General features: G+C 44.4%; 2 protein-coding genes across 2 annotated transcripts; one reads left to right on the top strand and one right to left on the bottom strand.

The window, feature by feature from the left end:
- Positions 1-7: 7 nt before the first annotated feature.
- Positions 8-6,965, bottom strand: RBIS (ribosomal biogenesis factor). Its single transcript, XM_054167166.1, has 3 exons — positions 6,818-6,965; positions 1,722-1,838; positions 8-479 (listed from the first exon to the last, which is right to left on the bottom strand). The coding sequence occupies exons 1-3, from the start codon at positions 6,935-6,937 to the stop codon at positions 411-413; spliced, it is 306 nt and encodes a 101-aa protein (XP_054023141.1). The 5' UTR covers positions 6,938-6,965; the 3' UTR covers positions 8-410.
- A 1,181-nt stretch (positions 6,966-8,146) lies between these two features.
- On the top strand, positions 8,147-21,310 carry LOC104309196 (carbonic anhydrase 13). The gene is made up of 7 exons (XM_009910485.2): positions 8,147-8,206; positions 12,424-12,621; positions 14,264-14,382; positions 17,366-17,461; positions 19,009-19,071; positions 19,647-19,802; positions 21,134-21,310. The coding sequence occupies exons 1-7, from the start codon at positions 8,176-8,178 to the stop codon at positions 21,245-21,247; spliced, it is 777 nt and encodes a 258-aa protein (XP_009908787.1). The 5' UTR covers positions 8,147-8,175; the 3' UTR covers positions 21,248-21,310.
- Positions 21,311-21,679: the final 369 nt, after the last annotated feature.

Here is a 21,679-nt window from a genome sequence, read left to right as displayed (position 1 = left end):
ATATAGCCTTTTGATCATTTTTTATAAGAAATGATTAGGCTGCTTGCTCAGTTAACAGCATTTCCTTCAAAGCTTTACTGCCAAGAAGCTTCTTAATATTTTAAACCTTTCAATCAGTTTTGAAGCTTTCACTGCCAAGCTGAAGAGTGAAGGGTATCAACTCGAGTTACGAGAAGTTGTTTCAGTGAACCAATTTTGTGAAGTGCCTTCTGTTTTAGCACTTTAAGTTTCTCACACTGACTTCTGACATTCCACTTTCCTAGAAGATAGGGAAGGTCTGTTTGTAGTTTGTATTAAAGTGTGCCAATACTTGTATATTAATAAGATTTTTTTTTTTAATAAAACTGTACAAACACAGCCATGACTCTTTGTGATCTTCATTTCTTGCAACCTCCACTGTCCATCATTCATTACAACTGCGAGAGCAGGCTTGTGGCAGCATCCACGTTTGCTGGTTCCTCTTCCAGATTTGTGGAAACCTGAAAAGACATGAGTTTCAGTTTGAAGTACAAGGGATCTTTTTGTCTGCTTGGAAAACAAGGCACTCATAAACACCTCTTGTCTGAAAGATTAGTTTGCCCTTTATGGTTTTAATTTTGGCTGCTTTTGCAGTTACAGTTCAATAAGGTGGGGGATTACAGAATTCACTGAACTTGCCAGATAAGCAGTTAATACTGCACGCGAAGGCCTCATGCCAATAACAATGTACAGGGCCAAAGGGATATAGCCTCAGCTTTAGGGCAGGAGTGCTCTCAACACCACTTGTGCGGCTTTGGTGTGATCATATGCAGCACTCTGGCACATCCAGCCAGCATAGGAGTGCTGCTATAGTCCAGGCTCCTTCCTTCCTGCAAACAAAACTAGCAGGGGCAGGGCTGCTGGCACCAGCTGCCCTGGAAGCTTTGAACAGCCTCATCCTGCTGGCAACATTGCCACCTGTGTTTCAGTTTTCCCGCAGCCTCTCCTTCAGCTATTTGGCACTTGTTTTGTTGGTCACAGCTGTAAGGAAAACGGATCACCCCAGGCACAATAAACAACACTCTGCTTGTGTCCACTTCTCCCAACTTCCTCTACTTCCCCCAACAGCCGAGAGGGATTCATCCCTACCTTATCCCAGCCCTCTGCTTTCTCCCTCCCCCAAACCATGCCAGGAGCATCAGTCAGCATAAGGAGCCAGTAGCAAAGAGCTCATCAGTTAATTATTTCTTGCACAAAGGCTGCACGTAGCCCTGTTTAATAGACAAAGGAAGACAAGTAAAACACTGTCTTGAACCCTAAGTGCTACAGGCAAGAGCTCTGCTGCAGTAACTGCTGTTTCAGGGGTTGGAATGTGAAGGCTCAAGAATCAGGGAAAGCAGCAGAGCTGTTTGATTCAAAGCACTCTCAGGTGCTACAGGCAGAGAACAGCCAGGTTCATTCTTTCTGTCTCAAATCAAGGGCCTGTAATACAGTTTTAAAAGCAATCAATTAGACCCCAGCTAGAACATAATTTAACAATGTTTTGGAAGCATGCTCCAGCTTGACTGCCCATCCTCTCCTCTTCAGCAGTTACATAGCACTCAAGCATGCTAATCAGATTTCAGCACTGCCAGCCAGCTGAACTTCATGAAGTTGGGCTTAGAGCTTGCAAGCATCACCGCTTGCAGTCAGACCCAGAAAATAATGCTCTGAACATGCAAGTTCCTTTCATTTCCCTCCTCAGCTGCAGAAAGCAAAGTTACCTTTTGACTCTTCTGAGGCTCTGCTGCAGTGCCTTTTGATAGGTGCTGTACTTCCTTCTGAACTTCAGCAAATGCCTTATTTATTGTGCTAACTTTCTCAGCGTTTCTAATGTTTATCTGGAAGGAAAACCAAATACAGACAATGGTAGTTTGAACATAAATCCCACAGGCATGTGAAATGGCACCCATTTTGTACAGCTACTGCACAGTATATGCATAGCTTCCAAAATGGCTTTTGAGTAGGGTTCTCTTACTTCATTACAGCAGCTAGTCATGGACAACTAATGGTCTGATAAAGAAAAAATTATGAAAGCAGTTAAACTTGTTCTATTGGAAAGAGAGCCCACAGTGACCCAGAAACAGAGCACTAAGAAAACAATAATCAGGCTCTAGCCAGGCCCTGCTGTACCACCCTCAGCAGCAATTAGCTGGAGGGGAGTTCCAGGGGGGGAGCTCCTTCCTTCATTTTTGTGGTGGCTGGATGCCAGCTCCCCATCACAGCTGTTCTATCACTCCCCTCCTCAACTGAACAGGGGAAAGAAAATACAATGAAGGCTCATGGGTCAAGGTAAGTACAAGGAGTATCACCCACCAAACACTGTCATGGGCTAAACAGACTCAATTGGGGAAAACTGATTTATTGACAATCGAATCAGAGAAGGATAAGAAATAGAATCAAATCATAAAACACCTTCCTCCCACCCCTCCCTTCTTCCCAGGCTCAACTTTGCTCTCCATCTCTCTACCTCCTGCCCCACCACCAGCACAGGGTGACAGGCAACAGGGGTTGCAGTCACTTTATCACACATCTCTGTTGCTCCTTCCTCCTCAGGGTTAGGACTCTTCACACTCCTCCCCTGCTCCATCATGGAGTCATTCCCATGGGAGACAGTCCTCCAGAAACCAACATGAGTTCTTCCCACAGGCTACAGTTTCTCATGAATTGCTCCAGTGTGGATCCTTTCTACAGGCTGTAGTCCTTCAGGACCAGATTGCTCCAGCATGGTTCCCTGTGGGGTCACAAGTCAGACAAGTAGACTTGCTCTTATGTGACCTCCTCTCTCTTCACAAGTTCACAAGCCCTGCCTGGAGCCTGCTCCAGCACAGGCTTCTCACAGAGTCCAGCTGCTCCAACATAGGGTCCTCCACCATTAACCTTCCTAAGCTTTGTGAGGCAGCCTTATTATGGTATTCACCATAGGCTCCAGTGCCTGGAGCATCTCCTCCCCCTCCTGTTTCATTTGCCTTGGTGTCTGCACAGTTGTTTCTTTCAGATATTCTCACTCTTCTGACTGCTGTTGCCCAGCCATTTTTTAAACTCCTTTTAAAATACTTTCTCACAGGGGCCATGCCACCATCACTGATGGCCTTGGCCAGTGGTGGCTCCATCTTGAAGCCAGTTAGCAGTAGCAGCTTCTCACAGAAGACCCCTTGCTACCAGAACCTTGCCACAAAAACCCAGAATAATTTGTACTGGATCTTGCCATTTCTCATTTCTTCCAGTAGTTTGTCTTTCAAGACCACACCTTGCATTCCTATCTCATTCATACTACAGGTTTGGCCAACAATGTCTACCAGCTTTTGCTCTGGTATTTAAAGCAACTTCCATGGTCATAGCAAACCAGGATGGTCCCAGCACACCTCAGCCTCACAAGTCTGCCTTCCTAAGTTACCTCAGAAAATATGCCTGCTTTTGAAGAGGAAGAGCTAAGACACATGCTGTGCTCTGGGTAGTTACCTGTGATAAAGGAGTAGGGTAAGTGCAAGGGGGTATAAACTCTGACACTGCTGTAGCAAAGGAAGATTCAGCTGATCTCAGCCCTAGCACCTGCTGCTTCTGAAGCACCACACTTGGCACAGGACCATAGCCAGATAATGGCCTGTTACATTACATCACAAAGGTTCCAGAAGCAATGCTCATGCATCTTCAGGAAACCCAATTTCAGGATACATGCTGCTGTTCCAATGGCTACCCCTGCAATGTACCTCTCAGCAACTGACAGAGGCAGAAGCAAACCCAGAGTGGTCACATAGAATACATAGAATACATAGAATAAACCAGGTTGGAAGAGACCTTCAAGATCATCGCGTCCAACCCATCAACCAATCCAACACCGCCCAAGCAACTAACCCACAGCACCAAGTACCCCGTCAAGTCTTCTCCTAAAAACCTCCAGTGATGGCGACTCCACCACCTCCCCAGGCAGCCCATTCCAATGTGCAATCACTCTCTCTGTATAGAACTTTTTTCTAACATCCAACCTGAACCTCCCCTGGCGCAGCCTGAGACTGTGTCCTCTTGTTCTGGTACTGCTTGCCTGGGAGAAGAGACCAACATCCGTCTGTCTACAACCTCCCTTCAGGTAGTTGTAGAGAGTAATAAGGTCACCCCTGAGTCTCCTCTTCTCCAGGCTAAGCAACCCCAGCTCCCTCAGCCTCTCCTCGTAGGGCTTATGTTCCAAACCCCTCACCAACTTTGTTGCTCTCCTCTGGACTCATTCCAGCAAGTCAACATCCTTCCTAAACTGAGGGGCCCAGAACTGGACACAGTACTCGAGGTGCGGCCTAACCAGTGCAGTGTACAGGGGCAGAATGACCTCCCTGCTCCTGCTGGCCACACTGTTCCTGATGCAGGCAAGGATGCCATTGGACCTCTTAGCTGCCTGGGCACACTGCAGGCTCATGTTCAGTCTACCGTCAACCAGCACCCCCAGGTCCCTCTCAGCCTGACTGCTCTCCAGCCACTCTGACCCCAGCCTGTAGCTCTGCATGGGATTGCTGTGGCCAATGTGCAGAACCCGGCACTTGGATGTGTTAAATCTCATGCCGTTGGACTCTGCCCATGCTTCCATAACTACAGAGCATGCAGACATAGACAAGAACTCCACTTACTCTGAATGATTAAGGGAACCATCAGGTAGGAGGCAGTGGGAGGCTGGCAGAACAGGCCTGCTCAGATGAGCACTTCAGCTCATAATGAACTGGACAGTGACTTGAGAAACAGGGACTCAGCAACTAACTCAGAGTAAAGGGGACCGTGGGCAATGGCATCTACAAAGGTCTCAGCTCTTCCCTTAGCTCCTTGCCTTCAGCCTCACAGGGCTGCTGAAAGGATCCCATCAGTTCCAGTATCTGATACTCCCAGCTACTCTGGAAGGACTCTTCCAGAGAAAGAGGCTCTACAGCTACCACCTGTGTCTACATCAGAAGTTGTTTAGTTATAAAGAGCTTTCATGTGTTAAACATTTTTCTGAGCATCTCCCAATGCTGCTTAATGAGAAGTAAATCCCCAGAGTCTTAATGAATTAAATACAACTTCAAACACAAGGAATAAATTATTACTCCTAATAAGCTGCTGACTTTTCATGAATATGCTTTTTCAAACCTGTTCTCCCTTTATTATACAAAACCCTCCAGACTAAGAGGAGATGTGACAGCAGCAACATGAAATGGTTTGTTTCCAAAGTTTGCTGCCTTCTTGTCTGTCTACCAGATTAACTTGTCAAGTGGCTTGAGCTTGCAGGAGAAAATTTGAAAGGGCCTTTTTTTAGAGCTGCTATTTAACTCTGCTTGCCCAACAGACTCCAACTAAACCTAATGGGCAGAGTAAGCCACTACCTTTCTGCTTCTAATATCAAATGCCCTTCTAGAGGGATCAGCTAAACTCTCAGCAGATCACACAGCTCAAGCTGGAAGCAAGGTTTGAGAAGATACCATATAACTTGTTACTACCAAGAGGGAAACTCTGGCTTCAAGCACCTCCAATCCTCTTCCCTGATACTGCTCCCAGCCACACAACCTCTCTCCCTCCCCTGGGCAACGTGGTGCACTCCAGGCATGAAAAAGATAAGAGATTTTTTTGTTTGGTTTGGTTTTACTTTTTCATTGCATTGTTGTGCTACAACAGCTCACAGAAGAGTCTGCAGTCCATCACAGTCCATCTAAGGTGCTAGAACAGGGAAACCAGGAACTGAGAGCAAAACATAAGGCAGTCCAGGTTCCTACACCTGTTCACTGAACCATGCTGACACAGTTTTACCTAACAGCTGAGACAAAATGAACAGCTGCTGGATCTGAAAAGGCTCCATCCTTTCTGATTCTTTCCCCAAAATGTGTTTCTCTTTGCACTCATCCATAACTGAGTTTGTTCAACTCACCAACCCAGCACAAAAAAATGCAAAATGCCATTTTAGTTGCTTTTGCTGCTGATCTAGCAAGTTGAAGCACCTAGTAAGTGCTGAGTTCCTGAGCCAGCATCAATAAGACCTGTGGGCACAGAGCCTGAAACCTGCTAATTTGGGCTCGGAACATGACAGGAAGGAGCAGGACTTCCCCCTGCAGCATCTATGCTCAGTGGTTTGGATCAAGCCACTCTGTTAAACCATACCCTGAATTACACCATCAGTGACACTGCAAATGTTGTCTAGTGAACATAAACTCACTGAGCTGCTGATGTTGTGTTTAGCATCTCATTCCCTAGGACATGCTGAGATACTATCAGACACTTCCTAAATGACTCCTTTCAAGGAGAACAATTTGAAGTCTTACGTGGCACATGTCTGCAGGACATTAGTCAAACATCTTATGCTTCTCCTTTTGATCATGATGACATCCAATATAAAACCAATTTTCAGGTGGAAAATGTGTACTTTGCAGTTTTGTACCCAGGAGGATACTGTCCATAAACCAGCTCTATTTAGTCAGTCACAGAATCATCGAATGGTTTGGGTTGGAAGAGACTTTTAAAGGCCATCTAGTCCAACCCCGCTGGAAAGAGCTGGGCCATCTGCAACTAGAGCAGGTTGCTCAGAGTTGATCCAACCTAACTTAGAATGCCACCCTCAGCGCAAAAAGGTTCTTCATTTCATCTAGTGGAAATCTCCCCTCTTTAAAGCCCCTTGTCCTGTTGCAACAAGCCCTATTAAAATCTTTTGCATAAGCCTCCTTTAAGTACTTGAAATCTTAAGAGAAAAGGCCGCACCGGCCCGGCCGGTCCGGCGGAAACCGCAGGGAAGCGGCCGGGCCTGCCAGGCCGAAGCCTCGGCTACGGTTCACAGGCGACGCAGCAGAACCGAAGCTCTCCGCCCGGCACTCACCTGCTTCAGCCCGGAGGTGACGGGTCGCGCCTTGCCCCTGGTCTTGGCCTTGACGGCACCGCTGCGGGCGATATGGAAGACGCTTGCCGACTTGGCAGCCCGCGAACGGCTCTTCCCCATGGCGGCCACAACACTCCGGCGCCTGACGATGATGTCACATCGGCGCGCCGGGGAAGCCGCCAATCCTCACTTCCAGCGCTGCCGGGAGGTAGGGCCGAGCCGCGCCGGCAGGGGGCGCTGGCACCCTACCGCCAGCCTCTGCCTGCGCCTGGCCATGGCGACGGGGACGGGAGCGGGACTGGGAATGGGAACGAGAATGGGAACAGTAAAAGGAATGGGAGCGGGAAGGGGAATGGGAACAGGAGCGGGGCAAGGTCCCGGTCACAGTGGTTGCTCCCTGCCTGGCGCTCTCGCAAGCATGGCCAAACTCAGCTTTCCGCTCCTAGGGTCCAGGGAAACGCCGCGGTGCCAAACACGTGTCTAGCAGTGCCCGAAACGCCGGGTGTACGAGAAATAAACAAGTTCGGAGCGGGCTGCGGGAAGCCCTTCTGCGTCACGGCCCCGCGTGTGAAACGTGCATCCCTTCCAGCCCCATGCAATCTGAATCTGTTCATCTGTAGTGGATTCCCCTACACTGGTCAGTTTCAAGACTCAGCTTTGACAGGGTGATGGACCATCTCATTTAAACTACACAATCATCTAGTAAGGCTGGACCAGATGATGCTTGGGGTCCCAGCCGGGCCGGGCAGTGGGGGCCGAGCAGATGCCCTCACCTCACTATGGCTGAGTAGCTCACGGAATCCTTTGGGCTGGAGAAAACCTTTAACATCAACGAGTCCAAATACTCTCTAACTTTGCCAAGGCTAGCGTTAAACCATGTCCCTCGGCATCACATCTCTACCTCTTTTAAACACTTCCAGGGATAGTGGTGCTACTCTGGGGAGGGGGAAACTTGGCAGGACCGTCAAGGGAGATAGTCCCCGGAACGGGCATTTATACCCTGTCTTTCCTTGCCTCAGTCGTACCACTCGCGGAAAGGTGGCTGGTGGAGGAGTGACACACCTTTAGAATTCTCTTTGAGACATTCCCTGCGAGGAGCACACTGGACGGTGGAAGGCTGGGGAAGATGACCTGCAGGAATAAGGGCGAGGACCGGCAGGGATAGGGATGGGGCCGGGGCTGGGCTGGGCGGGCGCGGAGAGCTGCAGGCTCCTTATCGGTGCCCGAGCATCGGGGCGTCGCCGCCCGTTGCCTTCAAAGAGGGCGGCGGTGACGGTGCGGCCGTCTCTCCCGTCTCTCCCGTCTCAGCCTGTCCCGTCCCGTCCCATCCCGTCCCGTCCCAGCAGGAGATCAGAGCCATGCTGCACTGGGGATACGAGGAGCACAACGGTAAGGCGAGCAGCGGAGAGAGGCCGGCGCGTTTCCCGCTGGCCGTCGGGGCGGTCGCTCCTTCCTCGGCTTGCGGAGCACCGCCGAGGGCAGCTCCTGCAGGTGAATTCGGCAGCTCCCAAGCCTGGGAGAAAGCTGAATGAGCTGAAGTGCTGCCGAGGCTTCGCAACGTGAGAGTGAATGTATTCTTGCCCGGGAGCGATGCCAGGCTGGTTTCTGAGAGAAGTGTTCCATCAGCCGCGAGTTGGGGGCCGGGGCTGGCTCCGAGCCGGGTCGCTCTCCTTTTTGGAATTCCGTTTGCTTGTCTGGTTGGTCACTTGTGAGTGTATCGAGTGTTTGTTAGCCGGTCACACCGATAGGAGCTGCTGTGTGAGCTGTGCCTCTCTAATTTGGCTGTGTGCTGCTTCTCTCACCCGGTGGGAAATGCTAGGTTCCAACATGGGTCATTTGAATGTATAATTACTCACCTCAGAGGAGATGCTTGGGGACTTTAGTTGTTTCATGCTTTCCTTAATCTTGTCGGTCTTTGAAGTCCCAAGATGTGCTCATCAGCAGGGTTAAAGACTTTTCTCTGTTTTGCATTGTAAGTGATGCAAACGCTGCTCCTGCACACAGACCGGCTCACAAGTCACGCAGGTGGAAACGACAGCGCTTTTGTAACTGGAGACTCAGCTCTGATTTAAAAAATTAAAAAAGGCATCACTTATGTCCTCCTTATAATGCCCAGAGAAATAAAACCCCATGGCTGTAAAGGGAGAGAGATTGATATTTGCATGTACTACTACTGCCTGTAGGAGTATGCTTCATGTAGACTATTACTGAGAGTTTGGACTACTGTTTGCACAAGTCCTACCCCAGCCTTTCCATTCCTTCTTTTCTGGATAGATGTACTTTTCCTGAAAAACTGGGTGGTGGTGGATAGCAGTGATGTTGCAATGATTAAGGTGTGTTATCTACCCTTGTGCAGTCTATTCTACCCCTCCCTTGAAGATGTAAATGAGTGTTTTTCAAATTTGTTTCTCCCTGCGTTTTCCAAGGGTGCTGTGGACTTCACCTGCACTGTCCAGATAAGAAGTCCACTTTCCCTCCCTCCTCTGCTATTCTCATCTTCTAGGAAGGGGAGGGCACAAGAATTTGTATCAGGGTGGCCCTGGACCTTGCTTGAGGCCCCATTTCTCCAATAAAACTCTGTTTACTGGTTGATAACATATTTGGGGTGGAGTTTGATTTTCTCTCTCTCCTTTCTTGGAGCCCCGTAGTAGCTACGGGGCAGGTAATTCTTCATCAGTCCATCCCCTTCCCCCTGCATCTCAGAGGAAACTAAAGGAGAGAGGCATGGATCACCAACATTTAAGCATTCTTCCTTGAAATCAGATTTATTTCTCTCCTTTATTTTATTTTATTTTACTGTTTGGCTGAGTAGCAGACACAGCAGATTGCTCTAACTCTTGAAAAAGTTTTGTCTTGCATGACCCTGAAAATAGTTTCCTTGAAACTAAGATTAACTTTTGCAACTGAGGCAGAATCAAACTGAAATGAATCAAGTATAGTGCAGTCCTATATTGAAGTTGACCTCCTGAAGAACTGGAAAGACATCTGCATTTACTCTGAGTTCTGCATTTGTTACTTGCAGTGATAAAAGCACCATTTGGTTTTTTATGCCAAGAGAAAAGTAATTTGCCCCTTAGCAATAATAACTGCAGCATAAATTGTGTGCATGAAGTAAACTGTCAAATATTCCACATACATGTCTGCATATATGGCATATCTGTGTATAAGGACATGGGCTAACTTACACAGAGAATTAAATAGGAAAGGTCAGGTTTGTGGCAGTCTTTTGTTACTGGTAGATGTTTAATGGCTGTAGCAAAACATGATTTTAGTCATCTGAGCTAAGGACAAGTACCAAAACAAGTACAATGTCTTTTTAGAACTGAAGTTTATTGTTGAATAATTGATTAATGACAAAATCACAGCCTTGGGTCCTCTTCTTGTCACACTCAGATTATTTCTGAATGCAAGTCATTCATAATAATTAATGTACAATAACCATATTTATTTCTGAGATAAAGCAATAGGACCAAGTAGGTTAAGCACATAACTATACTTTGCCTTTCCTCAGTTAAGGTCTACCTGAAACATTAAAATTTAATAGCAATAAGCTTTTTCTAAGCATCCCAAATCACAGCAGTTAAGCATAAATGATGGGGTTGGTGCTTCTTATGAACAAAACCCTGCATCTCTAACTACAGGGTACTGTGATCTAAACACAATTAAAGATGTATCAGAGGCTAAGTTGTATGCAAGTAAAATATTGAGGAGCTTTCATGACCGTTTGTGAAGAGAGAAGAATTAAAAGTTTTGTGTTTTAAACCAAGTAGGTTTTTTATCTCCTGCCTCAAAAGCAGTTTCCTTAATGAATTTACTTAATGAAGTCATTTAACAAACTCAGGACTGAAGGTCCTTGCCTTTGTTCTGCCCAAGGGTTAAGTCTTAGGGTGGTCTTAACAAGCTACTCCTTCCCTCTTCCAGTTTTTTGAGCTGCTAAGAGGAGAATCAGTCTCTGCCCAGGTGGCTGTGCAGAATTCTTCCCCACAATGCCTGTGGGCTCCTCCTTCCCTGATTTACTGCTTGGGCTGTCTTAGCACCTGTGAGTCTCTGAACTGTGTTCATTTCTGTTGAAGTGGAGGAGAGAAAACTGCTGACAACTTTTGATGTTTGGCTATTAATCACAGTGTAACCTTTTTGTGTGTGTCATTGTGTTTATTTAAGTGCTAAGCCATCCAAAAGACCCAAACCAACATGCCGATTCTTAGACTGAGGTCAGTTACCTTCAGTATAGGGATTTATGAGGATTTCCAGTGATGCAGAATTTACAAGATCAGTTTCAGATGCTCATATGTAAGATTTTACTACATCCAGTCTCTCTTAGCTGATTATGCTTCTTAACCATGATAAGCCTGGAGGAAAAACAAGAGCTATGCTCTTTGTAATACTGAAAGATCATTAGACCTGCAGACTTTTCCCTTGCCTTGCCCTCATTTCCATCCTAAACCTTGTTTTCTACCTTTGCCTTATGGAACGTATTTTCCAAGCAACTTACTCTTATTTTGATTCTATAGGCTCTTTCCACATTATTATTTATATATGGTTCACCAATAGCACATATATACTTACTGAGGACTCTCTGATGTTTAGTATGTAAGAACAGACGCCTTACATGTCTTGTCAGTTAAGTGTGTCTTACTATCTGAGAATGACATGCCATTTTTCTTACATCCACATTCTTGATTTACAGAGGCAACACTTTTCAGCTGACTTTCAGCTTAGCTTGCAGGGAGAGAGGAAGGTTAACTCAAGATCAGTAGTATTAACAACTTCAGTGTTTGATTTCTAGCTAACTCTAGTGAATGGTGGTGCAACTGTGTCTGGAAGGTCTACTCCCATTTATTGGCAGGAGGTGGTAGAAACAGAAGCCTTGTGCAAGTAGTGCTGTTCTGAGAATTCCTATTGTTTGCTGATTTAGTCAGCACTATGCATGTGCGTGTGTCTGTGTTCCTGTGTTGTGACACCTGGTTTGCAGGATTGATGCACCTGGAGGAGGTGATCAGTTTTGCAGCAATGTTTAGCTTGCAGGCACTGCCATCAAGCCCCAGGAGAGTCCATGCCTCCACTCATCTTTTTTGTCTTGTTTGACATCTCCCTGTCTGGTCCAGTGTAGTCAGTAGAAAGTCTTTTGCAGCCAGTGACTAAGCTATTAAAAAACCCTTAATGCAGGTATTTGGGACAGATAAGAGGCAATCCCTGGAAACGTAATGAGACATGACATTAGGCAAAAATATCATGCCAAAAATTTATAGGTGCACAGTGCCTGTTAGGTACTTGCTAGGATGCTTGATTTGAATGACCCTTTACTAGATATGTCTTGTCCATAGTTGAGTTGTATCTTAACTACAAATAATTCATTAACTACCTACTGTATGTGGCCTTGCTCAAAGACCAGATAGAGTTAGATACTCCATGCAAGGTAGACAAAGGGGTCCAAGAGCTGCTGTTGCAATATGGTACAGCAAAAGTAGCAGAATATTTTGATCTGTGTTTTTTCTGATGCACCCTTTTTGAATGTGGAAAGTACAAACAAGAACAATTCAAGCAGAGTTTTCTTTCATATGAAGCAAAGCACTGCTATCAATTCAGACTTTTCCAACGCATTGCAGGGCCTGCCCACTGGAATGAGGTTTTTCCGGTTGCTAATGGAGACCGTCAGTCACCCATCGACATCAAAACGGAGGAAACCAAGTACGACCCCTCTCTCCGTCCTCTAAATCCCAATTATGATCCAGCTTCTGCTAAAATCATCCTTAACAACGGGCACTCCACCAGCGTTGAGTTTGATGACACCGTCAACAAATCAGGTTTGTTCCTTTCCTTTTCACTACGTCTCCTTCAGTTGTTTCTTGAATAGAGCGCATATAGCCTGGGCATGTCTCACCAGATGAGAGATTCCTTTCTTCCCCCTGCTTTTCAGCATGACACAATGTGGGAATGTATTTGGACACAACTCTGAGGTTGCATGTCTCAGAAAGTCTGGGATTCCATGTTCACAAAGATGATTTGATCCACCTCAACCAGCTAGATGGTGCCAGTACTCCAGCTTGAACGGTGTACAACTTGTCAAATGCTGCTCTCTCTCACTGCAGATGAATCCTTTGTGTCTCATTACAGGTTCATTCCAACTGAATCGCTCAAGTCTCTTACCTGACTTTAGCTGCAGGTTTGGTTATATGTTTTTTTCCCTTTTTACAATCCATACCTGGACTTCTTGTGTCAGGAAAGAGCCAATAAAAAAACCAAGCAAAATATATCCCAAGTGATCCCTATAGAAGCATGGTTTTGAGTTGATGTTTTAAGGAGGTTACCTATTTTTTCCCCCCACAGATAAACATCCCCAGTTCCTTTTCATTAGCCAGGCTACTTGTATTCACAGATAGGCAGCTTGAAAATAAGATCTTCTTTTACCTTTTCTAAGTGTATTTTGTTCCTAACAAAGCTTAGGTTCTGGACTACACCTATAATAGATAAAAAAGTTGCTATTGTCCTCTCCAGTGCTCTTCATTTAAAAAACATTTGATTAAAGCTCCTATCTTTTCCTGTTAAAAACTCTGTAATTATCCAATGCACCAGCCCAGGCAAATTCCCAAGCCCTCAGAGGAGATATGGAGCTGTGAAGGTGGAGTAGTTAGTTTTGTCGTGAATAATGAACCTTTCTGAATGTGATTCATAATGTGAATGCACCACTTGTGCAGAGGTGGGGTAGTTCCAGCTCTGATCAGCAAAAGATGAGGACTTGCAAAACCAAAATAATGAACAGCCCACTCATATGTGCTAAGCTGACTGGTCTAGACTATTTCAGCTGGAAAGGACCTACAACAGTCATGTAGTTTAACTGCCTGACCACTTCAGGGCTGACCAGCTTGGGGCATTGAACCCTCTCTAGGAAGCCTGTCCCGGTCTTTGACCACTCTCTCGGTAAAGAAATGCTTCCTAATGTCCAGTCTAGACCTCCCCTGGCATAGCTTGGAACCATCACCACATATCCTGTAGATAAGATCTCAGCATCTCCCTCTCCATTTCCTCTCCTCAGGAAGCTGTAGAGAGCAATATTTTTTATCCTCCCTTTTATTCCTAAAACCTGTATTTTAAGCTTAATTTCTCAGTGATTTTTTAAAGCATATTCAGAAGAGGAAACCACTGGCAAACCAGAAACATTTTCCCATCTTCTGAGATATCCAACCCATAGCAAGAAGAACCTGGTGATAACAACCCACCCTTTAGTGGGCCATAATACACTCATCTGCACATAAATGCAATTTTGAAAGTCATATCCTGAACAAGTGAGAGTTCCTGTAGTACTTAAAAGAAACAGGAAGCTATCCAAGACAACTTTTCAGAAGAAGTAGAGGACTGTCTGGAGACTGATGTCTGGTGTGAGGTTAGAGATGTGGGTAGCAGTTCCTGTTCCTGCAGTGAAGCCTTTTCCTCTGCTTGGGTTTCCAGTGCTGACCGGGGGGCCTCTCAGTGGGACCTACAGGCTGCGCCAGATTCACTTCCACTGGGGGTCCAATGATGAAGCCGGCTCTGAGCATGCAGTGGATGGGATGAAGTATGCAGCAGAGGTAAGACTTTACATGGAACCATCCGTACCTCTAAGCTTGTGACTAGTTTTCCATTGTGAGAATAATGTTGCTCCTCCTGTTCCCACTTTTCATTCTCCCTTCATTTTACTGAAAGACAAGCAATCTTCCTGATGTGTTGCATGTTTGGCCCTTTCTCAAAGGAGAACCTATTTGAAAGCTTTGGAGAGGATTAAAAAAGGAGTACAGAAGACAAGATCTTGATAAGAGCAAGATTTAATGTTCAAGAGTTATTTTAAACTGTATTTCACTGTCTCTTCTTTGGAGAATGTTTTCAAAGTCAGCTTCAGTTACACAAAGTTGTTTGATTTGGGGCCTGTGCAGTGTAAAGATTATGCAAGACTTAGGAATGCTGCTCACATACTTCAGACAGTAGAAGAGTTTTCTGGGGTTAAAAAGAAGTAAAAAGTATAAACATGCTTGGTAATGGACAAATAAAAGACATAATACTAAAGAAGAAAAATGTATGCACAGTGATGTGATCAGATTTGACTGAAAATGCTATAAGAGAGAGTGGTCAGGGAACAAAAAATCATTTTTATAACACTAATGGGGAAAAAGTGACATTTGCAGTGTTTAAAGGCTTATGTTTTCCACAGGAACCAGGTGAGATGGAATATAAAGAATTAATAAAGGTGCTTTAAAACCATTAAGTACCAAACCCAAATTTCTAGCTGAGAAAATATATATATGTTTCCCATCTAAGAAACCAAATGGAAAGAGAAAATATCTCTGAAATTCTAGACAGTCTAAAAACCTTTCCAGTACCTGTTGGTCGGGTAATCCACCACAAGAAGCTGTCTAGATGTCGCTTTGGCTTTGGGATAAGAAACCCAGAATTAAGATCAAGGCTTCTGAGCACTGTTCACACAAAAAGAAAATACCTCAAAAGGAGACATGAAGATGGTTTCAGTGCTCACCTTCTTAAGGAAGATGCATAAAATGTCAAGAAAAAGGATCAGCTGAATTGAAGAAAGAATTAGTGTACAGGTAAAGAAGACTGCAAGGTTCATCTTCTTAAGCCCACCGGAAGCAGAAGGGATCCATGACTCCACGCTTTGTGGCAACATATGGTCTGATCAAGGTCTCCTCACAAGCTGCAGTGACAGAGCGGTGGTAAGACGGAATCTATTCCTTAAAGAGAAGTCACAAGCCATTGAGAATGGGGCTGTACCCAAAAGTGTTTCACAGCTCTGTTTGGGGGTTTTGGTTTCTGCAGGGGTTGGGGTGGGGGAGGGTGGGGGGTGGGGGGTTGGCAATGCTGAGAGGGAGTGCAAGAATGGGTTTTATTTAGTTGTGGGAATTTTCTCTTCTGTTCTTTGTTGTTTGGGTTTTTTTTTTTCCTTTTAAAGAAATCTACAATAAAAGTCAATTCTGAGTATCTGTTTCCTTTTTCTGTATGTAAAAATGTAATTGTTTAAAAGTTGTTCAACACAGCTTTTGTGGACTTATAGAAGTGAGTGGTGCAGGCACAGTGAGCTCCAGGATATTAATGCACCTGAGAATGCTTGAACTTATAATATCCTTAGCAACTTTCCTTCAAGGATCCCTGAAGCTGTAAGCCAGCATGTGTTTCATCATGAGCATACGTGTGTAACAAATCAGTGGGATTCCTTTCTTGCTGGAACTAATGTTTCAGCACTTTAGAGCCCAAGTGCTTAACAAACAGTAATTATATTCTGCAACACCCACTAAGAGCTCCCCTTTACAGATATGCAAAACTGAAACTCAGAGGCTAAGCATGGATTGAGATCCTAGATCCTAATTTCAACCGTACAACTACATTGCTTCCCATATAAAATCTTCAAAGCAGCTTCCAGCTGTCCTAAATTTCTCTCACTTTTGAGGTCTTGAAGTGCTGTGTTCCAAAAGGAAGCCTTTTTTTTCCCCTCAAGAGTTCATACCAATTTAAGTCACTCAGTGCAGCTGCTTTTCAGCCCTCCTGAAGTTCAAAGTCTGAAAAGAAAGTCACCAATTTTAGAACAGCCAATCCCGTGCCCTGCTTCTGAGTCTCTCCTTCCTTATCTAAAAACTATGGGTAACCAAATTTACTAATCCACTGAAGATCTGTGACAGTAATTAATGTTTGTGAAGTACTTGGTCTTAAGCCCTGTGTGAGTGTTTGTGCTCTCTCCAGTTTGGCAGTTGGACCGTTGCTCAAGGCTGTGATGTCCTGGAACTTCCTGGGAACCAGGAGCTCCTGCTGTGGAGCATGGCCAGGATTTAGGAAACCTGGCTTAGCAGAAAGGACTGAGTTGGTATGGGGATAGACATCACAGACTTTTGCTTTCCCCACCTGGCGAGGTAGTATCTTTAAGCTACTTAAGCAGCTACCACAGGACAGCTCCAGAACAATGCATGTTGGAAATGCAAATGCTCAAGTGTGAGATAATCAAGCTGCTTGGAAGTGCCTTACTACTGACAATCATAGAAAATTACATTCTGAAATGAAATTTTGATGTTCCTCTTAAATGAAACAAGGGAGAAAGGGTCAGTGCAAGTTTAATGTGCATTCCTCTGCCTGTTTTCTAGCTGTTTACGTGGCTAATTAATGCTACTGAAAACTTGACTAAGGAGCAAGAGGAGAAACTAATAACTTTCTCATGTTTTTCAATCACTTCTTAAAATCAGCTGTACTAAAAATGGATTTAAAAGCTGTAGTTACATAAGATAGCTTGTCTTAGCTTCTCTGTTTAAAATGTGGGAACCCAACAGCAGTTTGCCAGGCGCTCTACTGTGTGGATTGCTGCTAAATTTTGCAGAGTCCCAGCCACCAGCAATGGCTATTTGTATATTGCTAGTCGTGTGAACTATGTATTGATCAATTTCAAAACAATTAGAACACTGAGTGGTTCTGAATGGAAAAGAGCAAAGCAAAGCATTAAAACCAGTAAAGGTGTAGCATTAATTTGTGACTATTTGAGTTCAGCGAGAGTTGATGCTGTCTGTGTCTCTTGCTTTTCAGCTTCATGTGGTCCATTGGAACTCAGAGAAGTATTCCAGTTTTGTTGAGGCAGCTCGTCAGTCAGATGGATTAGCAGTCATGGCTGTGTTTCTGCAGGTAAGAAAAGAATGCCTCAGCTCTCCTCACAAATCAGCATTATGAACCCAAAGAGATAATGGTGATGGCTGCTATAATTATTGCAAAGGAGACACCTGTTTTATATGGGCATCAAATCATACAGTTTCCTTCATACTGTTTGCTTGGAAGCTGATCTTAGTTGAAAATTAAAGATATCAGATTAAGAGATTTTTCAAGACAGTTAGACTCCTCAGTTTGCCTAGTCTATACTCCTGTACAACATAAGATGTGGAGGTTATCTCTGCTCCTGTATGGATCCCAATAACTTGTACTTGACTGTCAGGTTTCGTTAGGAGGAGAATCTGACTTATTCAAATGCATTTGTGCCAAGGGACATGGAACTGCTGGAGTAGGTCCAGAGGAGGACCATGGAGATGATCAGAGGGCTGGAGCACCTGCCCTATGGGGCCAGGCTGTGAGAGTTGGGGCTGTTCAGCCTGGAGAAAAGAAGCCTCTGGGGAGAGCTTGCAGTGGCTTTCCCAGCACCTGAAGAGGGCCTGCAAGAAATCCGGGAAGGGACTGTTTACAAAGGCATGTAGTGATAAGATGAGAGGGAATGGATTGAAGCTTGAAGAGGGTAGATTTAGACTGGATATTAGGAAGACATTCATTACAGTGAGGTGGTGAGACACTGGAACAGGTTGCCTGGGGAGGTAGTGGATGCTCCCTCCCTGGAGGTGTTGAAGGTGGATAAGGCATTGAATGACCTGATGTAGTGGAAGGTGTCCCTGCTCATGGCAGAGGGCTTGGAACTAGATGATCTTTAAGGTCCCTTCCAACCTAAACCATTCTGTGATGCTACAGATCTTACACATTCTGAAATCCTAGTTCTTTCTGAAAAATAATGAACAGAAATGGGAGACTTTCCTTGTAATTGTTATATACCTTTTAACCTTTCATCTGTTTTAAGATGAAATTAAACTTTTGCAACACCTTCATTGAAGAAGCAGATGGAAACTTCACACATGATGAAGGCCAGGGCTTTGGTCAAATCTCTGGTTTCTGTGTAGCTGCCACAGCTTCCTGAGCATAGCCAGTGCTGTTGCTGGCACAGTCATGGAGACGTTGTGAGCAGCTGCTTCAGAACTGCTCCAAGTAATTCTGTCTTACCAGTTTACATTATGAGGGTTCAAGGAACGTTTTGCTGGATTTCTTAGCACAAAAATTTGAACAATTTGTCACTGTTTGAAGCAATTTACATTTCAGAGGCAAGCCTGCAATTTTTAATATCCTGCATGAAAAAATAAATTGCTTTTATTCCCCTGCAGTGTAAAGTTTGTGAGTCTTTTGGAACTGAAGTACTGTCAGGGAGTGAGTGTATCTTCTCTATGACCAGTACTACCAAGCAGCTAGTCACAGGCTCATAATCACAAAATCCATCAGATCTCACAGTCACTTAAGTAAAATTATATAAAACAGTTTCATTTTGCATTTTCTTTTTGAGTATTTATTTTTGCTGTTTTTCTCTGGAGCTTAAACATTTGTTTTTCATTTTGTTGTTTCTTTTTTTCCTCTGGTGTCAATAGATTGGTGAATGCAACCCTCAGCTGAATAAGATTACTGACCAGTTGGACACCATCAGAATCAAGGTGAATGAATGCTTCTCCAATAATGCTAATATTGGTGATTGCTTTGGGGTTTTATTGGTAAACTGGCCAGTATTCCCCTTACCTTTGTGTTTCCTGCTGCCTAGTTTCAGTGCTAACTATATCTAACTCTGATTTGGGACAGCTTAGGGGCATTCTTATTAGGCACAGTTGGAAACTAAGCGAACAATGAATAGTTTTTATGCAGCAGGAGATCAGAGGAAAAAGCTAATTCCAGAACCTAGTCTCTGACAAGTGTGTTGCCATGAGAATAGTAGCAGGGGAAGAACACACTTTATGGCAGCATTAGAAGGACAGTGGCTTGCCTGCTGTGATCATCCAGGGTACTGCCAGCCCACCCCATAGTGGAGCAAACTCTACTTCATTTGGCATCATTTATCTTGGCTTCTTGCTTTTAAATAGTATTGCCCTTTTTTCCCTTTCTTTTTAGAAAGATTTTGTTTAAGAAATAAACTGGCAAATATATTTAATTTCTAATAACAAGGGTCTTTTCTTCCCCTCCCCAACACCAACCTTTTTGTTTGTTTGTTTCTTTTGTTTGTTTCTTTTTTGCACAGGGTAAAAAAGCACTATTCACAAACTTTGATCCCAGCTGTCTGCTTCCCAAGTCCCTAGACTACTGGACATACTTTGGCTCTCTCACTGTTCCACCTCTTCTTGAGAGTGTCATCTGGATTGTTCTGAGAGAGCCCATAAGCGTTTGTTCTGAACAGGTATTTTTTGACTTTTCATTGCTATAGAAATGTTGCTTCTGTGAGACCTGAAACTGTAAATGCCACCCAAAAATACATGTTTTGCAGACCCTGGCATGGCACACATTACCAAATTTCCAAAGGACAAAGTATCATATAGGGTCTTGTAGTGAAAGCACAAGAGAGAATGGATTTAAGCTTGCGAGGGGCAGATTTAGACTAGGTATTAGGAAGAAATTCTTCACACTGAAGGTGGGGAAACACTGGACCAGGTTGCCGAGGGAGGTAATGGATGCCTCCCTGGTTGGATGAAGCCTTCAACAACCTGGTCTAGTGGAAGGTGTCCCTGTCCATGGCAGGGATTTTGGAACTAGATGACCTGTAATGCCCCAACCCATTGTATGAATCTGAATTTCTTGTTAAATGAAGCTTCAGGGTATAAACCGATGCTGCAACAGTGACACCCAGTGGGCTGATCATCTTAGGTATAAAGGGTTTTCCTCACTGGAGACAAGTATCTTTTCATCTTGGATGCTGGCAAGTATGTCACCTGCAGAATCAATGTTCTGGACGCACTGTAACCCTTAATATTCTTGTACTTTTTTTGCTCTTGGTGCAATGTGCCATACAACGTAATGCTGTATTATAATGGAATGATTTTTGTGCAGGTCTACCTTTGTTAACCTTGAAGGGAAGTATGGTGGCATATAAAAAGTGCAAATACTGGAAATGCTAGAAATTTAGGCTGGAAATCAGACTCAGTTTACCAAGCTTTAGACTTGAGCTCTAATCTGCTGAGATCAGCTTAAACAGAGAAGCTTAGGCTGAGGTCTGAATGACTTGTTCTGTGTCTTCACAAGGGAAAAAATTGGAAACTCTCCTGATTTGAGTAGATGTAAAAAAAACCACTAACTACAGAAGCTTCCTCTAGCACTATACCTACTATTCCAGATTAACTGGGAATATACTCTTTGAACAAGAAGACCTACACAGGTACACATAAAAGGGTCTTAAATTCTTTGCACAAAACATTTCAGAATTGTCAAACTATAAAATCAAACTAAACACATTGAAAGTCAGGTTATGGAAGACAAAACGTGAGTATGTGAAACAAGCAATCCTTCTGCACAGTTTCATTCTAACACACTTTGGGAGGTTTTCTTGGTACTCATCATTTTCATTTGCAAGGACAGAAATGCTGAAAATGCCATTCCCCACACGGCATAGAAAAACATCTTTCCATTCATCCTGAAGTAAAACATGACAAATATCTTGAAGGTTTACTTACCTGCTTTTTCATTAGGATGAGCATGAGGGTTTTCTGCTGAACCTTATGTCTCTTTTGATTGCAGCTAGCCAAATTCCGCAGCCTCCTGAGCACTGCTGAGGATGAGGTCGCCTGCTACTTGCTGAGAAACTTCCGGCCTCCCCAGCCTTTGAAGGGACGAGAAGTCAGAAGAAATTAAGAGAGTAAAGCCAGAGTAGTCTCCTTCTGAAAGCAGAGGCTGAATTCATTGTATTAGTTCATTTACTTTGTGATTTTCTTGGGGGTTTGTTTTGTTTTGGGGGTTTGTTTTGGTTTGGGGGTTTTTGTTGTTGTTTTGTTTTGGATTTTGTTTTGTTGGGGTTTTTTTTTGTGAGTTGTTTTAACCAATAGGTGTTGTTTAATTACTGGTTACCATGCAGTCATTTCTCATAGACAAGCATGTCCTGAGTTGTTGCAGGTTCATCAATGCTAACAGGTCCAACTGCGTTTGAGTGCCTTGGTTTGGGAGGGCTGAGTTGTTGGCATTGCACGCACAGAGGGCAGTGTACACCGTGAGGGTCAGATATGGTGAAAGAGCTGTTCAGAATTTGCCACCAAATTGCTGAACAAGATCCCTGATATCAACAACAGT

This window comes from Dryobates pubescens, chromosome 14 (assembly GCF_014839835.1).
Source record: "Dryobates pubescens isolate bDryPub1 chromosome 14, bDryPub1.pri, whole genome shotgun sequence".
Lineage (NCBI taxonomy): Eukaryota > Metazoa > Chordata > Aves > Piciformes > Picidae > Dryobates > Dryobates pubescens.
This window is presented reverse-complemented; position numbering and strand designations above follow the sequence as displayed.